The sequence below is a fragment of the Lissotriton vulgaris genome, chromosome 1_1 (assembly GCF_964263255.1).
Source record: "Lissotriton vulgaris chromosome 1_1, aLisVul1.2, whole genome shotgun sequence".
Classification (NCBI taxonomy): Eukaryota; Metazoa; Chordata; class Amphibia; order Caudata; family Salamandridae; genus Lissotriton; species Lissotriton vulgaris.
Window position 1 is genome coordinate 1,664,208,574 of NC_141685.1, and position 18,152 is coordinate 1,664,226,725.

General features: G+C 47.7%; 1 protein-coding gene across 1 annotated transcript in view; it reads left to right on the top strand.

Annotated features, from left to right (window-relative positions):
- The window catches only part of NRF1 (nuclear respiratory factor 1), a 525,835-nt gene that overhangs the window by 150,410 nt on the left and 357,273 nt on the right, over positions 1–18,152 (top strand). The window contains exon 5 of the mRNA XM_086918900.1: positions 14,871–15,011. Coding sequence (XP_086775026.1) covers positions 14,871–15,011 — 141 coding nt within the window. The remainder of the gene's footprint in view (positions 1–14,870; positions 15,012–18,152) is intronic.

Sequence of the window (18,152 nt, forward strand, 5' to 3'; positions counted from 1 at the left end):
GATTATTGTATCCTGGTGGAGGGGCTCTTTTCATTTAAAATAATTGAAGCCATTATGAAGTTCTGTGAAGATACTTAATTGCACGATTGTCGTACATCGCAGTCCAAGTTCAGACATCATGGTAACTTGGGACCTACTCTGTCTGAAGTTTCAAGAATTCTTACAAGTTTTCTTGTAGACCCCTGGAATCCCACTTTACTGATTGTGACACTTGAGCAAGGAATCTTTTGCCTGTTATGCTCCTGGATGGTTATTCCGACTGTGTGTAACTCAGGAAGAGAAACCAGCACCACCCTTACCAACGTGTTAGTGCAATTGATAGCTAGCTGGCCAGAGACTAGTGGACTGGGCATAAAAGGGGAATAGGTACCCTTGTTGCTGGTCATTGTCAGTGTTTGTTGCAGTGACCGCATGAGTCCATGTCCTTTGTAAATAGTCTGAAAGATCCATACAGTTTTCTTCCTGGATGATGGCATCAGTTCCTCTATTAACCCTCTCCTACTGTGCTGTTTTATGTCGATCTCTTTGAGATTAGTTTTCATCCGCTGCTTCATTTAATGCAGGTGACTGCACCCTTGAGTAGTCATTATGTCAGGAATGCCCAATATCCTGTACTCTGCACCCATGAGAACTCTGCACTCTTGAGCAGTCCTTATATCCTTAACTGACTCGACTGACCCACTAAATGCCTGCTGGCGTCCTCAGACTTCACATTTTCTTTTTTTTTTTAAGCTGGGCAAGACAAAAGCTCCAAGATGTATACCAGAGAAGATAGTGGTTGGAGTATATCTCTAATTAGGACTGGAGAGCTAAGAGAACAGGAGTTATTACAGTCAGTAATTTATCTTAATAGAATATCACATTCATAGCGGATGTGAAGTCTGTCTACAAGGACATTTTCCTCTGACCGGTGGAAAGAAGGGTGAGTTGACATTTATGTGGAGCTCATGGTTCTCCATTACTGCTTAGCCGCAGGATCACAAAACACTTTGGATTTTTCTTTTTAAAGCAGTCTCTTTTAACATCATTCTCCCCTCCCCGTTTTAGCAATAGTACAAAGATTACTTGACTGATATGTAAATGGGTGATCAAATAACTTTAATGCATGTTCTTAAGAACAAAGTAAACTCAGAAGATGGTGTTAACGACTGCATAAACATGAACAACTGCTTTGTAACTTCAGGAAAGTCTATTTACCGTCCAGCTGCAGAAGACGGTTCAGGCAATGTTTTGTTCAAAAAGATTCTGACCGCTTATTTTCCATATATGCTATATTTGAACTGCCATTTGACCTCTTGATTTGTACTGATCTTTTTGGGGGGGAGGGGCATTCTGACAAAAGTACAGGGAGGGTAACCATTGACACCTCGAAGAAGATGATTATGTAAAGCAGTTATCTAATGTTGGTTGTATTGCCATCAGAAGGTGCATTTATAAACAGGACAGTGGTCCCTAGACAAAGCGATTATATCAAGTAAATATAGGCTAAATAGACGCTATATTCTTAGTCCAGCCGGACAGATTTATTTTGTAATAAACAATTTTTAGAAAAGATTTTTAAAAAGTGTTACAGCAGGACACCAGCCGATGTCAACTGACACACTAAAGAAAAACAAACCAGGCAACAAAGACAGTCTGTGTAGTCAATTCACAATCAGACAATGATACAAACACACTATTGCCGGTATACATTAGTACATTTCAACTGCATATAGTGTGGTACAGTCGACGACGTTTCGAACCAATTGTAAATACAGGTTCATCCTCAGGACATCACATATATGCCTTTTTCTTTGTCAGAGAATATAACAAAATCAGAATCGATTTGCTCAGCCTCTGTAATTAGGCGCCAATAGCCTCGATATTTAAGAAGCTATCAACTGGTGCAGCAATGTAGCCCTCGTAATAAGAGAGAGAGATGGCTGAATAAAGTAAGGACAAGCCGACAATGCGGTCAGCGTCTATGGAACAATTCACCCTGAAGGTGCATTGTCATTTATGGGCACATGGACATCAAAAAGTGAGTTCCTGTCAATTTTTGCTCTGAAAGGGCATAATGCTAGCCAAGGGTATAGGACATTTAAAGCAATGGTAATACTGTTTAGCACTGATGGACATGCCACATCGACCACGCTTGCCAGGAATATTCCAAAACCCTTAATAGGCACATTTTTTTTTTCATAGCGTGAGCCACCCACCCCAGTCAAAGGTTAGGGCCAACACACCAGTAGAAGATCATCTCACGAGACACAGATTATTGGAAGCCCAGTGTTTCTTATTTCTGTGCTTCCTACTGCTGAACTTTGCTGCACGGCTTCTGAATGTGTTCATTATAGGTATCCACCAGACCGGTATGTGCATTCATTTGGAAGAGATTCTGCATCTGGTGTGCTCGGAAGGGCAGTCAGAACATAAGGTGACAGACAATAGGAACTTTAAAGAGAGACATCTCTTGCTTACAGCATATATACATACCACTGGCGCTAATCTTTATGGCTGCACAGTTCCAAAGAAACTGTAAGGTGTTGTGTATGGTTAAATGTTTTGAATGTTACAAGGATATTGATCTCTTACCCATGCAAAGTGGTATGCGTCGCCCTCTAGTTCATTCCACTGAATGTTGTAAAAAGTGGAAGGTAAAGAACAGTGAAATAGGTATCCCAATGGGATGTTTCTAATATTCAGTTGATCCTACTATACCACTAATGCCCTTCATAACAGTTTCTTTCCAAGGGTAGATCAAAGCTGCTAAACAGAAACACTGAGCTAAAATTTTTGAGAGTATGGCTGTCAACTTTTAATAACTCTTTACCCAATGTAAAAAAAACAAGAGATTAACTACAAGCCCATAATATCCTGCTCTGCTGACCTGTTTCTGCACTTATATTCTGATTCCTATGGGTCACAAGCATTCATCTGGACAAAAATAGGATTATAGATGATTTATATATACAGTTTCAAAGTGCAAGATCAGGTTAACCATTTAGTATTTAAAACGGATAGCACAATGGAGGTGGTGGGACATGCCCAGTATTCACTAGAAATCCTGTAAACCTACCCCCCGTGAACTAATCTGACATTGAAACACACCTGACCCTGATGTTCTGTGGATGCCAGGGACACCAAAAATATTAGTTATGTTTGCAATTTTCAGAGCTAGGCAAGTGATGAAAACTACTCATGAAAAGCTCTGCTTCATGGACTGAATCAGGTGGCGACATCTAGTGCTGATCCCTTCACTGTGACTTGGGTACATGGCTAGCGTGCTGGCATCGACCAAGCTGCACACCCTGCCCTGGGCATGAGATGGACTGTATGGAGCATGGCAGTGATAGCACCTCGCAGCCTTGAAACATCTGTAGTGTTGGGACTCAGCAGGCAGAATAAGACATGGGGAGCTTTCTGTGGTGGGGAGTGGTGTCGCAGATTGCAGCTGAGAATTGCCAATGGCATGAGTCTTCTGTTTTGACAGTGACATAAGGGGGACGAGCTGCAGTTGGTATCTTCTAACTGCCCTCTATTTTGCGCTCCACTATTACCCTATGTTGGCCTAGGTATGGAGGAAGGAATGACACAGCAAGCCAACCTTCTTGAACTGATAAGCAGTCTTATTGTCCGATGAGCTTGGGGACTCCCCGTATACTATACTTAGACTTGCCTTGCCTGTGCATCAGTATGCTGCCCTCGACAGACTGCTAGAGGTCACACTGCACGGAAAGTGTTATCCACTTCACACAACCTGTCCGAAATGTGCAGGTACTGAGAATAAATTTGCATGCTGCAATGATCTCGTACTGATATGTGGAAAAGACCTTCTCCTTCACTCTAGCCAAAGGTCATACACTGCTGCAATAAACAGGAAGTATATGCGCAGATACTGGGCCTAAACAAACAAAAAAAGGTATGCCTTGGACACGCTGTTGAAAGAACTTACCTCCATCAAAGTGAGGTTTGGCTCCATTTATGAAGAGACAGAGGCAGTGCAGGTTACGTTCATGAGGCTGGAACTGGCCTCCTTTAACTTCAGATTGGACTCAACTGATTGGTAGGTGGAGGCCTCGGAGCAACGTCTCCGCAGCTGGGACAGCACCCCAACATGAAGCAAGAAACACCTGCCTAACAAATTTCCTAGCTGCCTAACCAATCCCTCTTGGTCCACCATGAAACGATCACATATATAGAAATGTATGTTCTGTAGTAGGGGATCTCTGTGTATAGTCATAATCTAGTGAATAGTCCCGCCCATGTGCGTGGACCCCGGCAATCAAAAATAATCTCTTAAGTTGTCAAAATCATGCAGGAACTGCAAGGACACTTAAGAGAGAATTTAAAGACAAATAATGCAGCCTATATCCACAGGCTACACTGTCCAGTACTTCAACTAGAAATTCCACCAAAAATCACCACACACAGCCCAGCCTGCCAGTTTCTACCATAGAGAAACCTGCCTCCCCCAGTCCAAGACTCAGGAATGATAGAGAGGAAGGTAGGGACAGACAAGCCCCATAGGCTGCCATTATGTGGCTTAAATAGGATACTGTGCCTTTAAGAGAACTTTCCAGACTTCTCCCAGTATCCCAGAATGCATAGCAGGTCCAACTTACTTTCAGTTCTTTTTTCCGGCTCCTGCTTACAGGACCCTGGCATTGAGCTCTCCCTTTTTCAAGGGTTTATTGAATTCGTTTTTGCACTTTTTGACTTTTAAAAGTGTTGTAGTTACTGCTTGGTGTTCTCTTCTCACTTTTGTGCTGTTTTTTAGGCGTTTTGGGGCTCCGAAATGCCTGGCCTTTTTGTTAAGTGCCCAGCATGTGAGAGGAAGAAGGCCAAAAGCGACCCCCATGATGTCTGCATCGTGTGCCTTCCAGAAGATCATGGCCCTGAGGAGTGTGTTATCTGCCAGCAACTTTCTGCTAGGACCCTCAGGGACAGATTGAAGATCAGGCTGGCTGGCCTGGAGGATAGGCGCCAACGTGCTGCAGGTGGGTCTGGGCAGCCTGGGAGGGATCCCTCTGCTGAGGCCCCTGGGGGGCTCCCCGGGGGCAGGAAGTCCAGCCAACGATCCCATTCTCCGTCGACGTAGAGGGCTTCGACGGCGTCGAGAGGGATGACGACGGCGTGCTCCCCGTCTCCCCGGGGCTCCGGGTCGAGACGGCGTGACGGCTCGACGGCGAAGGAGAAGCCGACGTCGAAGCCGCCGTCGACGTCATCGTCTTCGTCGACGTCGAGGTCTTCATACCGACGCCGAAGGTGCAGGGACGTGTATCGGCGCTCGCCGTCGAAGCGGCACCGACGCTCGCCGTCGAGGCGACACCGACGCTCGCCGTCGAGGCGACACCGTCGGTCGTCGTCGAGGCGACACCGCCGATCGTCGTCGAGGCGACACCGCCGATCGACGTCGAGGGGCTCCTTGACGTCGGGGACATCAAGACGACGACAACGATCGACGTCGAGGGCGGACCGCCCGACATCGAGAGGGCGACGTGAGAGGTCGCGCAAGAGGAGATCGACGTCGAGGAGTCGACGTTCGACGCCGAGGATGAGAGGGTCGACGTCGAGGGGACGACGTTCGACGCCGGAGTCCAGGAAGCGCTGTTCGACGCCGGAAAAGCGTCGTTCTGCGTCCAGCAGACAGCGGTCAGCGTCGAGGAGTAGGTCACCCTCTCCCAAACGACGCAGAGGGGGCTCTAGCCCCAGGAGTCACGCCGCTTCCAGTGGACGCAAGAGGAAGAGGTCGCCTGCGGATGGGGATGGATCTCCGCACCCGTCCCCTAAAGGGTCACCGGGCTCGGTGTACTCGGAAGTGTACACTCCATCTCGACCCAGGACTCCTACTCCTCCACCCGTACCGAAGGAGGACCCTCCGCCCATACCACCACTTCCTACGGGGGATCCTGCTCCACCTCCGGTCCCACCGCATGGGCCCACCCCGCAGCCGGTGGTTCCTCCGCCGAGGTCCACTTCACTGCCGTCACTGCCTGCTCCTCCCAAGGGGACCCCGAAACCGAAGCCCCGGGAGGATCCGAAGAGTCCCCGTGAGAAGCCACGGAAGACCCCTCCTCGCAAACCGAAGGAGCGCCCTCGAGCTGGCAGGTCTCGTTCTCGCTCTAGGCGCAGATCTTCCACGAGGTCGAGACACCGCCATAGGAGGCGCGAATCTCGCTCTCGCACGAGATCGTCTGGGACCAGGGACTATTCACCTACGCTGTCGGGGTCACCGGACACCAGAGTGTCCCCGATAGATGACCTGGTTGCCTTTCAAGACGTCCTGTTGAGGGGCGCGGCAAAGCTAGGCATTACACTGACAGTGCCTACTCCGAAGACGTCCGTCATTTTCGAGACTCTACATCAGAGGCACATGTCTCGTCCCCTCCTGCCCTTGGTGCCGGGCTTGGAAGAACCGGCTATGGCGCTGATTCTCACCCCGGCTGTGACGAGAGCGGCCCCGTCCAGACTACTAAAGAAATACCGGGCTCCCGACTCGGATCCGGCCTTCTTGAGAGCGGAGCCTCCGCCTGACTCCGTCATCGTCACGGCGGCCCGCAAGCAGCACTCCACCACTCCGACCTCCACGGTTCCCCCGGACAAGGAGTCTAGGTGGATGGACTCGGCGGGGCGAAAAATCTGTGGGACTTCCGCGACATCCATGAAAGCGGCAAGTGCCACGGCTCTGTTGGGGCGTTACGACCGCGCCCTCTGGGACTCCTTCGAGCGCTTTGCGGAGCATCTACCTCGGGAGCAGCGTGAAGACTTCATGGAGGTCCTGAGTGAGGGGATGCTGGTGGCCAACCAGATAATCAGCGCGGCTGCGGACTCTTCCCTGTTGGCTGCTCACGGGTTCTGCCACGGGATCAACCAACGGCGCCACGCCTGGCTACGACTGACGTCCCTGAAACCGGACGCGCAGCAGAGGGTGGCCAATCTGCCGTTTTCCGGGGAGACCCTCTTCGGGAAGCACGCAGATGATGAAATGGCCCGCATGAAGGCGGAGGCCGAAACGCTGACGGCGGTGGGCCTGGAAAAGCCCAAGGAAACCAAGAAGCAGTACCGCCCTTTCCAACGGCGGTTCGGAGGGCAAGGCCGAGGACGGGGACAGGCTTCGGGGCACTCGCAACAGCAGCAGCCGTTCCGTAAGCCGTTCCAGAAGCGGCAGAAGGGCAGAGGAGGCCAGCAGTCGGCTTCGGCGCCCAAGGGCCAGGCGGGGCCTAGGCCCTAGGAACTTACTTCCCCAGGATCCGTTACCCACTCCGGTAGGGGGAAGCATCCAACTTTTTCTGGCAGAGTGGAGAAAAATTACTCAGGACAAGTGGGTGCTGAATATTGTTTGCAATGGATACAGTCTTCGGTTCACCAGCCCTCCTCCAGCGATTCCCCCGGTCAGCTCGCAGTTTCAGCTGCGCGAGCTTCAGGCGGAGGCGGATATCCTGTTGAGGAAAAGGGCGATAGAGGACGTACCTCTGTCTCAGAGAGGAAGAGGTCTGTACTCTCGGTTCTTTCTGGTTCGCAAGAAGGACAAGAACGAGTTCAGGCCCATTCTGGATTTGCGACAGGCAAACAAGTGGATTCGCAGAGAAAAGTTCCGCATGCTGTCGTTGCACCAGATCTACCCTCAGTTGCAACAGGGAGACTGGCTTTGCGCTATAGACCTACAGGATGCTTACTTCCATGTGCCCATTGCACACAAACACAGGAAGTTCCTGCGGTTCCAAGTCGGCACCGATCACTATCAATACACAGTACTCCCATTCGGACTGAAGTCTGCGCCAAGGACATTCTCGAAGTGCATGGCGGTGGTAGCGGCACACCTGAGGAAGAACAAGGTGTTCGTCTACCCGTACTTGGACGATTGGCTGATCAAGGCATCCTCCTTCTCGGAAGCGCGAGCACACTTCCAGAAGACGTGCGTTCTCTTGAACAAGCTGGGGTTGCACATCAACATGGCCAAGTCTGTCCCGACTCCGGTCCAGTGCATACAGTACTTGGGAGCCTCCATCAATACGCTGTCAGCAAGCGTGTCTCCTTCGGAAGAGCGACGATTATCACTCCTTCGGAAGGCTCAGGCTCTTATGACGACTCCATCTACAACAGTGAGGACGGTGTCTTCTCTACTGGGATCGATGGCCTCTTGTATCTTCCTGACGCCGCACGCACGGCTGCACATGAGACCGTTGCAGGAGTGCTTGGAGGATCAGTGGGATCAGAGGAAAGGATCTTGGGAAGACAAGATTCGCCTGTCGCTGCATGCTCTTCAGTCCCTGATGTGGTGGTGTTCGGCGGAGAATCTCCTCAGAGGGGTTCCCTTTCACAAGGACATTCCCACGCAGACTGTCGTGACGGATGCGTCTCTTCTGGGATGGGGAGCGCACTCCGGGACTCTACAGATTCAAGGCACGTGGTCACCGATGGAGGCCACGTATCACATCAATTTCCTGGAACTCAGGGCTGTTCACTTGGCGCTGAAGGCCTTTCTTCCGTCCTTCCAGACCAACTCTCTGCTTGTACAGACGGACAATACCACCACAATGTATTACCTCAACAAGCAGGGGGGCTCGAGATCGCGCACTCTGTCGCAGGAGGCGCAAGCGATCTGGCACTGGCTCCTAGCCAGAGGACTGACGATAACGGCCACCCATCTTCCAGGTGTGCAGAATGTTCAGGCAGACGCACTGAGCAGACTGCTTCAGGAAAACCACGAATGGGTCATAAACGACGAAGTACTAGGAGAAGTCTTCGCAAGGTGGGGAACTCCAGACGTAGATTTGTTCGCCACCGCCGAAAACAGCAAGTGCAGAGACTTCGCCTCCAGGTACTTCCAGCAAGGGACGCTGGGGAATGTGTTATGGATCGACTGTACGAACAGCTTTCTGTACGCCTTTCCTCCCATTCCCCTGATTCTGGCGGTGCTCATCAAGCTAGCCCGGTCCAGGGCTCGGATGATACTCATCGCCCCGGAGTGGCCCAGGCAGTGGTGGTTCACGGACCTACTTCACCGGTCTCTCCTTCCTCACATCCGGTTGCCGTGCAGGCCGGACCTTCTCACGAAGTTCGGGGGACGGATGTTACACCCCAACCTCTCGTCTTTGAGTTTGGCGGCATGGCTCCTGAGATAGTGCAATATGGCCATCTGAATCTGCCCGACGATTGCATGGACATACTGAAGGAGTCCAAGAGACCTTCCACTCGGACTTCATACGCTTACAAGTGGAAGAGGTTTTGTATCTGGTGCCAGTCTAAGAACCATGATCCTACGACCTGTAAGGAAGATGTCATCCTTCCTTACCTTTTACATTTGGCGCAGTCTGGCCTTAATGTGCATTCCATTAAGGTTCATCTGGCTGCATTGACTGCCTACAGGAAATGCCCTTCACAGACTTCCTTTTTCCAGATCCCCGTGATCAAAGATTTTCTGGAAGGATTGAAGAAAGTATTCCCTCCTGTCAGGCTTCCCTCGCCTTCATGGGAATTGAATGTGGTGCTGTCCAGATTGATGAAGGAACCTTTTGAACCTATTCATAAGGCTTCGTTGCAGCACCTGTCCTGGAAGGCGGCGTTCCTCGTGGCCATTACATCGGCCCGCAGGGTGAGTGAAATTCAGGCGTTGTGTTGTAATGAACCTTATACTGTATTTCATGCTGCTAAGGTTGTTATGCGTACTCGCCCTAAATTTCTTCCCAAGGTTATTTCTGACTTTCATGTCAACCAGACTATAACTTTACCTACGTTCTTTCAGAACCCTTCATCCCCAGCGGAGAGGTCTCTCCATTCTCTGGATGTTAGGAGGGTGTTGAAATTTTATCTAGATAAAACCAAAGATATCCGTAGGTCTGACCAGTTGTTTATCAATTATGGATCGGTCAGGACAGGTCTTGCGACCTCTAAGCAGTCCATCTCTAGGTGGATTGTGTCCTGCATACAATTGTGTTATCAGAAAGCTAATAAGACCTTAGGAGGTAAGCCTAAGGCTCATTCCACCAGGGGCAAAGCTGCCACGACGGCTCTGCTCCGTAACGTGCCGATTGCTGAAATCTGCAAGGCAGCCACTTGGAAGTCGGTTCATACCTTTGCTAAGCATTACTGCCTGGACACTGACGCCAGGGCAGACGCTCAGGTTGGACAGGCTTCGCTGCGGAATTTGTTCGCACAATAGTGGCATTATGTATTTATTCTCCACCGCCGCTTAGTTGTGGGGATGGGCTTGCCATTCTATTCACTAGATTATGACTATACACAGAGATCCCCTACTACAGAAGGAGTAGTTTCTGTCCTGTAACTCCAGTTCTGTAGTAGGGGTATCTCTGTTATAGTCATAAGCGCCCTCCCTCCTCCCCGGTGGAGAATTCTTCATGTAAACAATGCTGCAGGTCTGGCGTTTTATACGCCTTCAAAAAGAACTGAAAGTAAGTTGGACCTGCTATGCATTCTGGGATACTGGGAGAAGTCTGGAAAGTTCTCTTAAAGGCACAGTATCCTATTTAAGCCACATAATGGCAGCCTATGGGGCTTGTCTGTCCCTACCTTCCTCTCTATCATTCCTGAGTCTTGGACTGGGGGAGGCAGGTTTCTCTATGGTAGAAACTGGCAGGCTGGGCTGTGTGTGGTGATTTTTGGTGGAATTTCTAGTTGAAGTACTGGACAGTGTAGCCTGTGGATATAGGCTGCATTATTTGTCTTTAAATTCTCTCTTAAGTGTCCTTGCAGTTCCTGCATGATTTTGACAACTTAAGAGATTATTTTTGATTGCCGGGGTCCACGCACATGGGCGGGACTATTCACTAGATTATGACTATAACAGAGATACCCCTACTACAGAACTGGAGTTACAGGACAGAAACTACTCCTACCCTTTTATCCCCAGCACTACACTATCGCTGTACATACCACCTCGTGTGTCATTGGCACTGTCACTATCCTTCACGAGCACGTGTGCACAGCATCTTATAGGTGACATCCTATTCAATGTAACGCAGTGCCATCTTCCCATGTGCTTATACAAATGAAGTTTAATATGTCAAACATGTTTATTTACTAAAATGCAATTTATTTCACAAAAAGTCTCCCTGATTTTCTCCCATTTTGATTGAACTCTCCGCAATTAATTGTGCTACTTAAATTTGACTTTTAAATAATACCCTTTCCAAGACATTGTTTTATGATGAAGCACGACACCCAGCCGGGTGTGTGAGGGCCCTAGTTTCTAAAGCTGGAGACACCCAGACACCCTCTCTCCCTTTTGGACATTAACTTACACCGACCAGTCCTCTACTTTTCTTCTCTACATTTTCAAGGAACTGCATGCTCTTCTAATAATTTTGAAAGTACCCATGGTTTATGGTCGGGCACAAGAGTTTTCCCTCAAGTATCATCTTTCAAAATGTATAGTTTTTTAACCAAATAGTGGTCTGCCCAACTCTCTCTGAGTGCCTTTTGGTTTGTGGCATTTGTCAGGAATGGTAAACCTGTTGATCTGATTTGTATGGCAGATGTCACTCAGTCAAATTGATTCATATCTGTCTAAAATAAATTAGATTCCTGCTCTTCTTATTTGGAAGGACGCTTTGATTTTTTTTCCAAAGCGATACCAAAGGGGATGATGGACGGAGTGCTTGAGCAGATATGGCCATATGCAAATCAGTCTGACCCTGTGCCTCATGGGAACAGTCCAGCCCGAACTGCCAAGCCATGTCTTCCCTGGACAGGAAACTAGCATCCTGGGACCGGTTTCGGATTCATAATCCTCATCAGCCAGGCTATCTTGAATCCAGTGGTAGAGTGAGCAAGGGACCCACGTCTGGGCATACCCTGTCAACTCAGGGCACACAAAGCTTACAAATCATTGTACTCCCCATTCTTTTTGTTTTTTGCTGCCATTTTGAAATCCCTGATGTCTAGTGGGCTGTTCCCTCTATCCAGCAAACATGATGGACGGAATGCTGAAACTTTTCAGACACTGACCCCCAGTAACATCTGGATTTAATCCATCATCGTTCTTCTGCTCACTAAGCCTCCCCAGTTTGGACCTAGCCATATGCAATTCAGACTTGATCCTGTTCCTCATGGGAACAGTCCAGCTCGAACTGCCAGGCCAGTTCCTCCCGCTACCTGCCCGGTAGTGGGCTATTCACTTTGTGCTCGCGGATGAAGGATTCTTAAGGGGGCATGAAGATGGTATTTTCTCCACGTTTCGGGAAGAGGAAATGGTGGGTAGAGGCAGAAAGGCTGTATGTGTCCGTTGCAGGACAGTCATGCACACATGAGCTGGAGCAGGATGGACTCCAGCTCCAAACCCAGGAGGGTGAGATGGGGGAGGGGGTTGGGGGGCTTGAGGTGGGCACGATATCAGTCCAAAACAGCTGCTGCCCCAGTGCCAGATGCTGAGATGTGACCGCCACGTCAATAGTGCCTAGTAGGTTGTGCCCGCGATTGACTTGGAGCTCAAGGGGTTAAACTGCAAAAAAGAAACCTGGCTTTTGCTTCTTCTGATCTGTTTTACTAAATGGACCCTGATCAGAGAAAAGGATGTTTAGGATATGTTAATTTTTTGTGTGGTCTAGGGAATTATAGGAAAGATTGTCTGCATATTTATTTCTGAGTTAAGACGTTATTTTAATAAGTCTCACACATTTAACAGATTCAGATATCTTTTTTCAACAAACCTCTGCGCGTTCAGGTTTTATTTTGCAGTACATTTTCCTAATTTCTGCAAACATTCGATCTCATTAACATGAAAGAAGAAAACACTAAAGATGTAAGCAGTTTGGGGAAAGAGTGATGGTGTGACAATATAAGGAATTGAGTACTCTGCCGTGCATTATGAGGATATTGCAAGTCACCTCGTAGTCCCTTGACTTTCCAAAAGAACTGTGCCTTAGGCGTTCTTTCTCTTTATATTGACAGAACAGACTTCACTGACCTTATAATATACGGCGGGGTTACTTTTCCATATATATTCACTCGCTTCAAGGAAATAACGAATAATGCTCTCATCCAGGATTCTTTCCTTCTCCCCGAGTACACTCAACAATCCCATTGGACCTGTTGGTCTGAAATTTGGCTTGTCGAATTGAAAACAGTAAATCACTAACATTTTGCTTGCCACCCCACCCACCTACATAGATTTTTAAAATGTATTCATTGTCCCGAAAGCTGTTTGTTCTCGGAAGGTTAAGCATGACGGTATTTAGAAAACCAACAGTTGAATGTCCCCCAAACTTTTTGGCATGGAATGTTATCACTAGCTCACCCAAAACAATATATCGAAACATTGGTGCTTAAAATTTTTCGAAGGCATCCAAGGCTGGGTGTAATTTAATGCCCGGTGAGCCCGGCCAGAGGGTCAATAGGCAGGAGTTGATATGTGGAATCTTCGCGTTTGCAATTTTGTATGGCTTTGAAAGTGAATCTGCTCCTTACCACCAGGTGGTGATATTTCAGCTAATTGGTGATGAGAGAAAGCCTAAGAGCTTTGTTTACTGTGTTTTTGGTAATCGTCGGTATTTAAGGTTTATGCATTGGGATGTCTGCTTTTGATTTTCAGTTTATTTTGATCCAGTCAATGTCACATTTGTCGTGTCAAGATTGATCTTCTATTCTTAGTGTGAAGTATGATTAAAATCTTGGGGATAATGTCTTTTTTATTTTCGATAGATTCAAGAGATTTCAGAGGAATTCGGTTTGCTTGGTAAAATAGACAGTTTTGTAACTTGTATGCATGGATCCACTACTCTACATATTTTGTGTCCGTGAGCAGACGTCGGTATTGGCCATGTTCATTTTGCCATAGAATCACCTTAACGTAATTCGTTCTGCAGTTCTTTTATTATTCTGTTTGACCTTTGTATTCTTCAGTCCTATACATGGAGAATAGCCACCGGCATATGTGTTCTGTTTATGGTCGTTTAGGGCCCTATTATGGAAAGCAACGCTGTCTCAGTGGAGAGCCGAGCGCCAATTTTGCGTTTGAGGCGGCTTATTTTTTTTGCTTTTTTTTGTTAATGCAGTAAATGCAGAAATCACAATTCTGAAACGATGAGTGCATATTGCCTTGCTGATAACGACTTGCTGTTTCTGAAGTTAATGTATTAATATGAAATTCCACGGTATATACATGAACCGTAGACACCTCAAATACAAAACCAAAAACAGACACTCAGCGCGTAATTTTATGCAGCTCTTGGAGATAGGTCCCATGGCTGTCGACATCTGGCTTATAGCTGCCATTTAAATTACTCTGAAATAGGGCTGCCAGTCAAAATTGGAGCAGTGGAGTCTGTGAGGGAGCGTAGTACACTTGTCTGTCTTGTAATTTGCTTCCCTAAGAGGGAGTATACCAATTCTGAAGAAGTTGGGCCTAGTCTGAAGTGCTTTGCCCATGTTCTATGTGTATGGAACTCTCATTCAGATAGCCCAGCTATCATCAAGGAGTAATATATACCAGGATGCGTCATTATTACAAGCTGTAGCAGCATAATTGAATCGATATCGGGTCATCTTCAACACACATGCTCTTGTTTGCGTAAATTTGTCGCTTTATCATAATTTTGTTCCCCATCTGGGATGTGTTCATTGACTAGAAGGACCCATAGCCTCTGTACTATGTATCCGATTAAAAAATGAAGCGTACTTTGTTTCTTTAGCCTTATCCTACCTTCCTCATTTGGATGCTAAATGATATTGCTAAAAGTTTCATCATCTTTTCATTGGTTGTCCGTTGAAGGGTGGAAATAGAAAGCAGCAGCTTATTTCCATCTTCCAGCTGTGACACTGTTTGCTGGTTCTTCCTCTTAAATTCCCTAGAGTCTGTTTCGGTTACCTAGCACTCGCCATCTCTTACTGCATCTCACCTTGTTTATGTTGGCTTACCCTTCTCTCCACAGGTGCGTAAATACAAGAGCATGATCCTGGAAGATCTGGAGTCTGCCTTAGCTGAACATGCCCCTGCACCACAAGAGATGAACCCAGAGCTGCCACCACTAAATATTGATGGCATTCCGGTGTCTGTGGACAAGATGACCCAGGTAAGCTATATCTGGAAGAAGCGGACAGAATTACTTGCAATATAAAGGACCTAAAAAAAAAAAGCACAATCACAATAAATGTGGACACTAAAATTACACCATTGTGCACTTGACTGCTTCTAGTCACCGCTGTGCTGGCAAGTGCAGTATTTGTTTCACTTGTTTTTTGTCGGGATTGCCGTTCATTTCATAGTTCATATTATGTACACTCCAGCAGTGTATGTATGATACCCAGCCGCGGCTCGTGCAGGTGGTAGCGGGAAGGGCCCCCGGCCCCACCTCTCTTACCTGCATGGGCCGCGGCTGATGATGCCCGTGCTGTCATTTTGCCATATCAGTCAAGAGGACACTTCATCACAAAGTAAAAGCAACACGATTGAAAATGTCACAATCCGTTACTTCAAAAGTATTTCAAAGCATCCTGTCAACCTCCGTAATGTCAATCACCAATATATTTCATAGTAGGCTTTATTCACCATAATATCATCAAGTTCAAAACTTAGACACTTGAGAGGCAGGAGCGATGAGTCCTGACCACATTTCCTCCCTTTCAGACATATGTGACTTGTAGCAGGCAGTGTCTGTGAACTCAGGATTTACGCATTCCAAGAATAGGAATGTCTAGCAGGATAAAACACTAGCTAAAACAGGGGTTACCCAGCTTGTGTTTTCCCATTGTCTGTACACGTATCATCATCCATATGCATTCATCATCCTTAAATGTCCAGGGGTTTACTCAAAAGTCCAATTTTCTAACCTGATGTATCCGAGATCACCCCCAGAAATTGCTCTGATGGAAAAGCCTTATTAATTGTGCAACATAGTCTAACGGTATTAGTGGAGGCTTAACATGCCTTTCCTTCCACAATGCAGTAGTAAATGGCATGAATTATCTGATGAATATTACTTTTTCAGGGCAACAGAGGGTTGGTTTATTTGTCTTGTTTACTTAATCCCCAGTCAGTGGCCAGGCTTTACTTCTGGCACCGATTCTGTTCTTTGTTAGGGAAGTGCCAAGAAAAGTCATCCCCTTCATGAGGTGCCAAGCCTGTACACTCTTCCCTCTTGGTTGACTGCTTTATTACATTTTATACATTCTTTTGCCCACAAGGACATCCAGACTTCAGTTAAATGCCAGTGCTGGATGAGCAAAGTACCATATTGTCTGACATTGTGTTTTATCATAAAAACTGTAATGATATCTGAGTAAAATGTGGGCTGCGCAAAACGGAGTGTTCTCCAGTACTGAATCTTTCATTGATTTATATACTTGAATTTTCTACGTCGTCTAGGTGGGAGCCCCACAATAAGTATAGTGAGCAGTTTAAAGGAAAAGCATAGATCAACAAAGCTCAGAACAGTGGTATTGCTAACCAGTCCTCATCATTTGAGAAGCACCAAACTCCAGCCAATCAGAATGCAGCTCAGGAAGCACTCTTCACCGTAACCCCTTGGGTGCTAAGGGTTCTGTCCTTAGACGTGGTTCTCGCATGCTTCGGATGTAATCGTTCGGTACTGGCACCCACCCACAGGGGAAGTGCTGGCGCTCCCCGTTTGGCCCTCCCATCTACAAGCCCCCACTGGAGAGACGCGCTGGAAGCTGTTTGCTTCCAGCATGTTTAGAGTTTCTTTTCTGGGGGAGGGTTCAAGCTTTTCCTTTACCCGATGTCTCTTTGCAGTGTATTCCGGCTGCAGGGTCGTGGTTGGGCTGCAATTGCTCAGCAGGAATTGACCCACTTGGCCACCAGGGATTTTTTGGGGTATTCGGAGCACCATTTCTATATATTAGAAAAGATTGGCTGTTACACCTCCCCCCTGCTTTCCTTGGGGGCAGATTAGTCATATTTTTACAAAGATCAGCTCCCAAGGGAGGCAGAAACCCACTAGACACCAGAGATAACTATTTGTGCAACAATAGGGTGACCAACCGTCCGTAAATTTCACGGACAGTCCGTAATTTCGACCGTCTGTCCGTTGTCCGTGAAGAATTCTTTAACGGACGCCATTTGTCCGTAATTTTAACCGGGCACGGTCACACATCCCTAAAGCAGGCACAGCTTCCACTCACCTCCCTTCTTGTCGTGACATGACGCATTCAGGGCTGTTTGCATCTGAATAGATGCCCCTGCTCTTGAAGCTGCAGCCCCCACCCCTCACACCTCCAGCCCTTGATGAGCTGTTAAGAGGTGCTTGAAGGTGGCTGAGAGGGAGGGGCTGCAGCTTCAGGAGCAAGGGCATCTATTGAGATGCAAACAGCCCTGAATGCGTCTTATATCTGCAATTTGTGTGAGACATTCTCTTTCTGCCCAGGGCCCCAAACATCCTACAACCGGTCTGGATTACACCGAGGCAACACGTGGTTCTCATCACAGCACAGAGCTTAATAACTGTCACTAAATTGTAAACAAACCTCGATTCTTAACACCTTAGCTGCGTGTGAACATTTCTCCCCAGTGCTGCGCTGTCCATTAGAACTAGTGCTGAATGGACGTTCAATGGTCGTGCGCAGCACTGGGGAGGTAGCGCTGCTGACGACCATTGGCCGTCAGCAGCACTTAAGGGGTTAAAACATGCAGTCTTTAATGTAATAAAATAAAGAAATGGCACAATCGCACCCACACTGATTAACAAAGTAAGGAGGACAATCAGTTAAATCAGTTCTCTCGGAGTATCTCCTTTCAGTACTGTACATCACAGAGGGGGCTGGTAAAAGTAACATTTTGGAATGAGAGACTGACTTCTCGTTGTCTTGTCCAGGAGGGGGTGAGGAGCCCTACCCCACCATGGAAGAGACCAAAATGATACTAGGATACTGCATGCCCACCCCTGTGCCCACCCTGGTGGATCCTGGTCCCCCTCCTTCCCACCCCCCTCCCCCCAGTGATCGCTCCTGTCCCCCCCCCCCCCCCCCCCCCCCCCACCTGTGGTGGATCCTGTCTCTGCCCTGGGTGGCTTCTGTCCCAGTCCAGGAATGGCTTCTGCAGCTCAAAAATGCTCAGCTCAAAATGAATATGAAAAGGTGGGCGAGTGAGTAAGTGAAGGGATGGGTGGATGGCTGGATGAATTAGTGAAAGGGTGCATGGATGAATGAATGAAAGATTGAATAGATGGATAATAAAATAGGATGGATGGATGGATGGA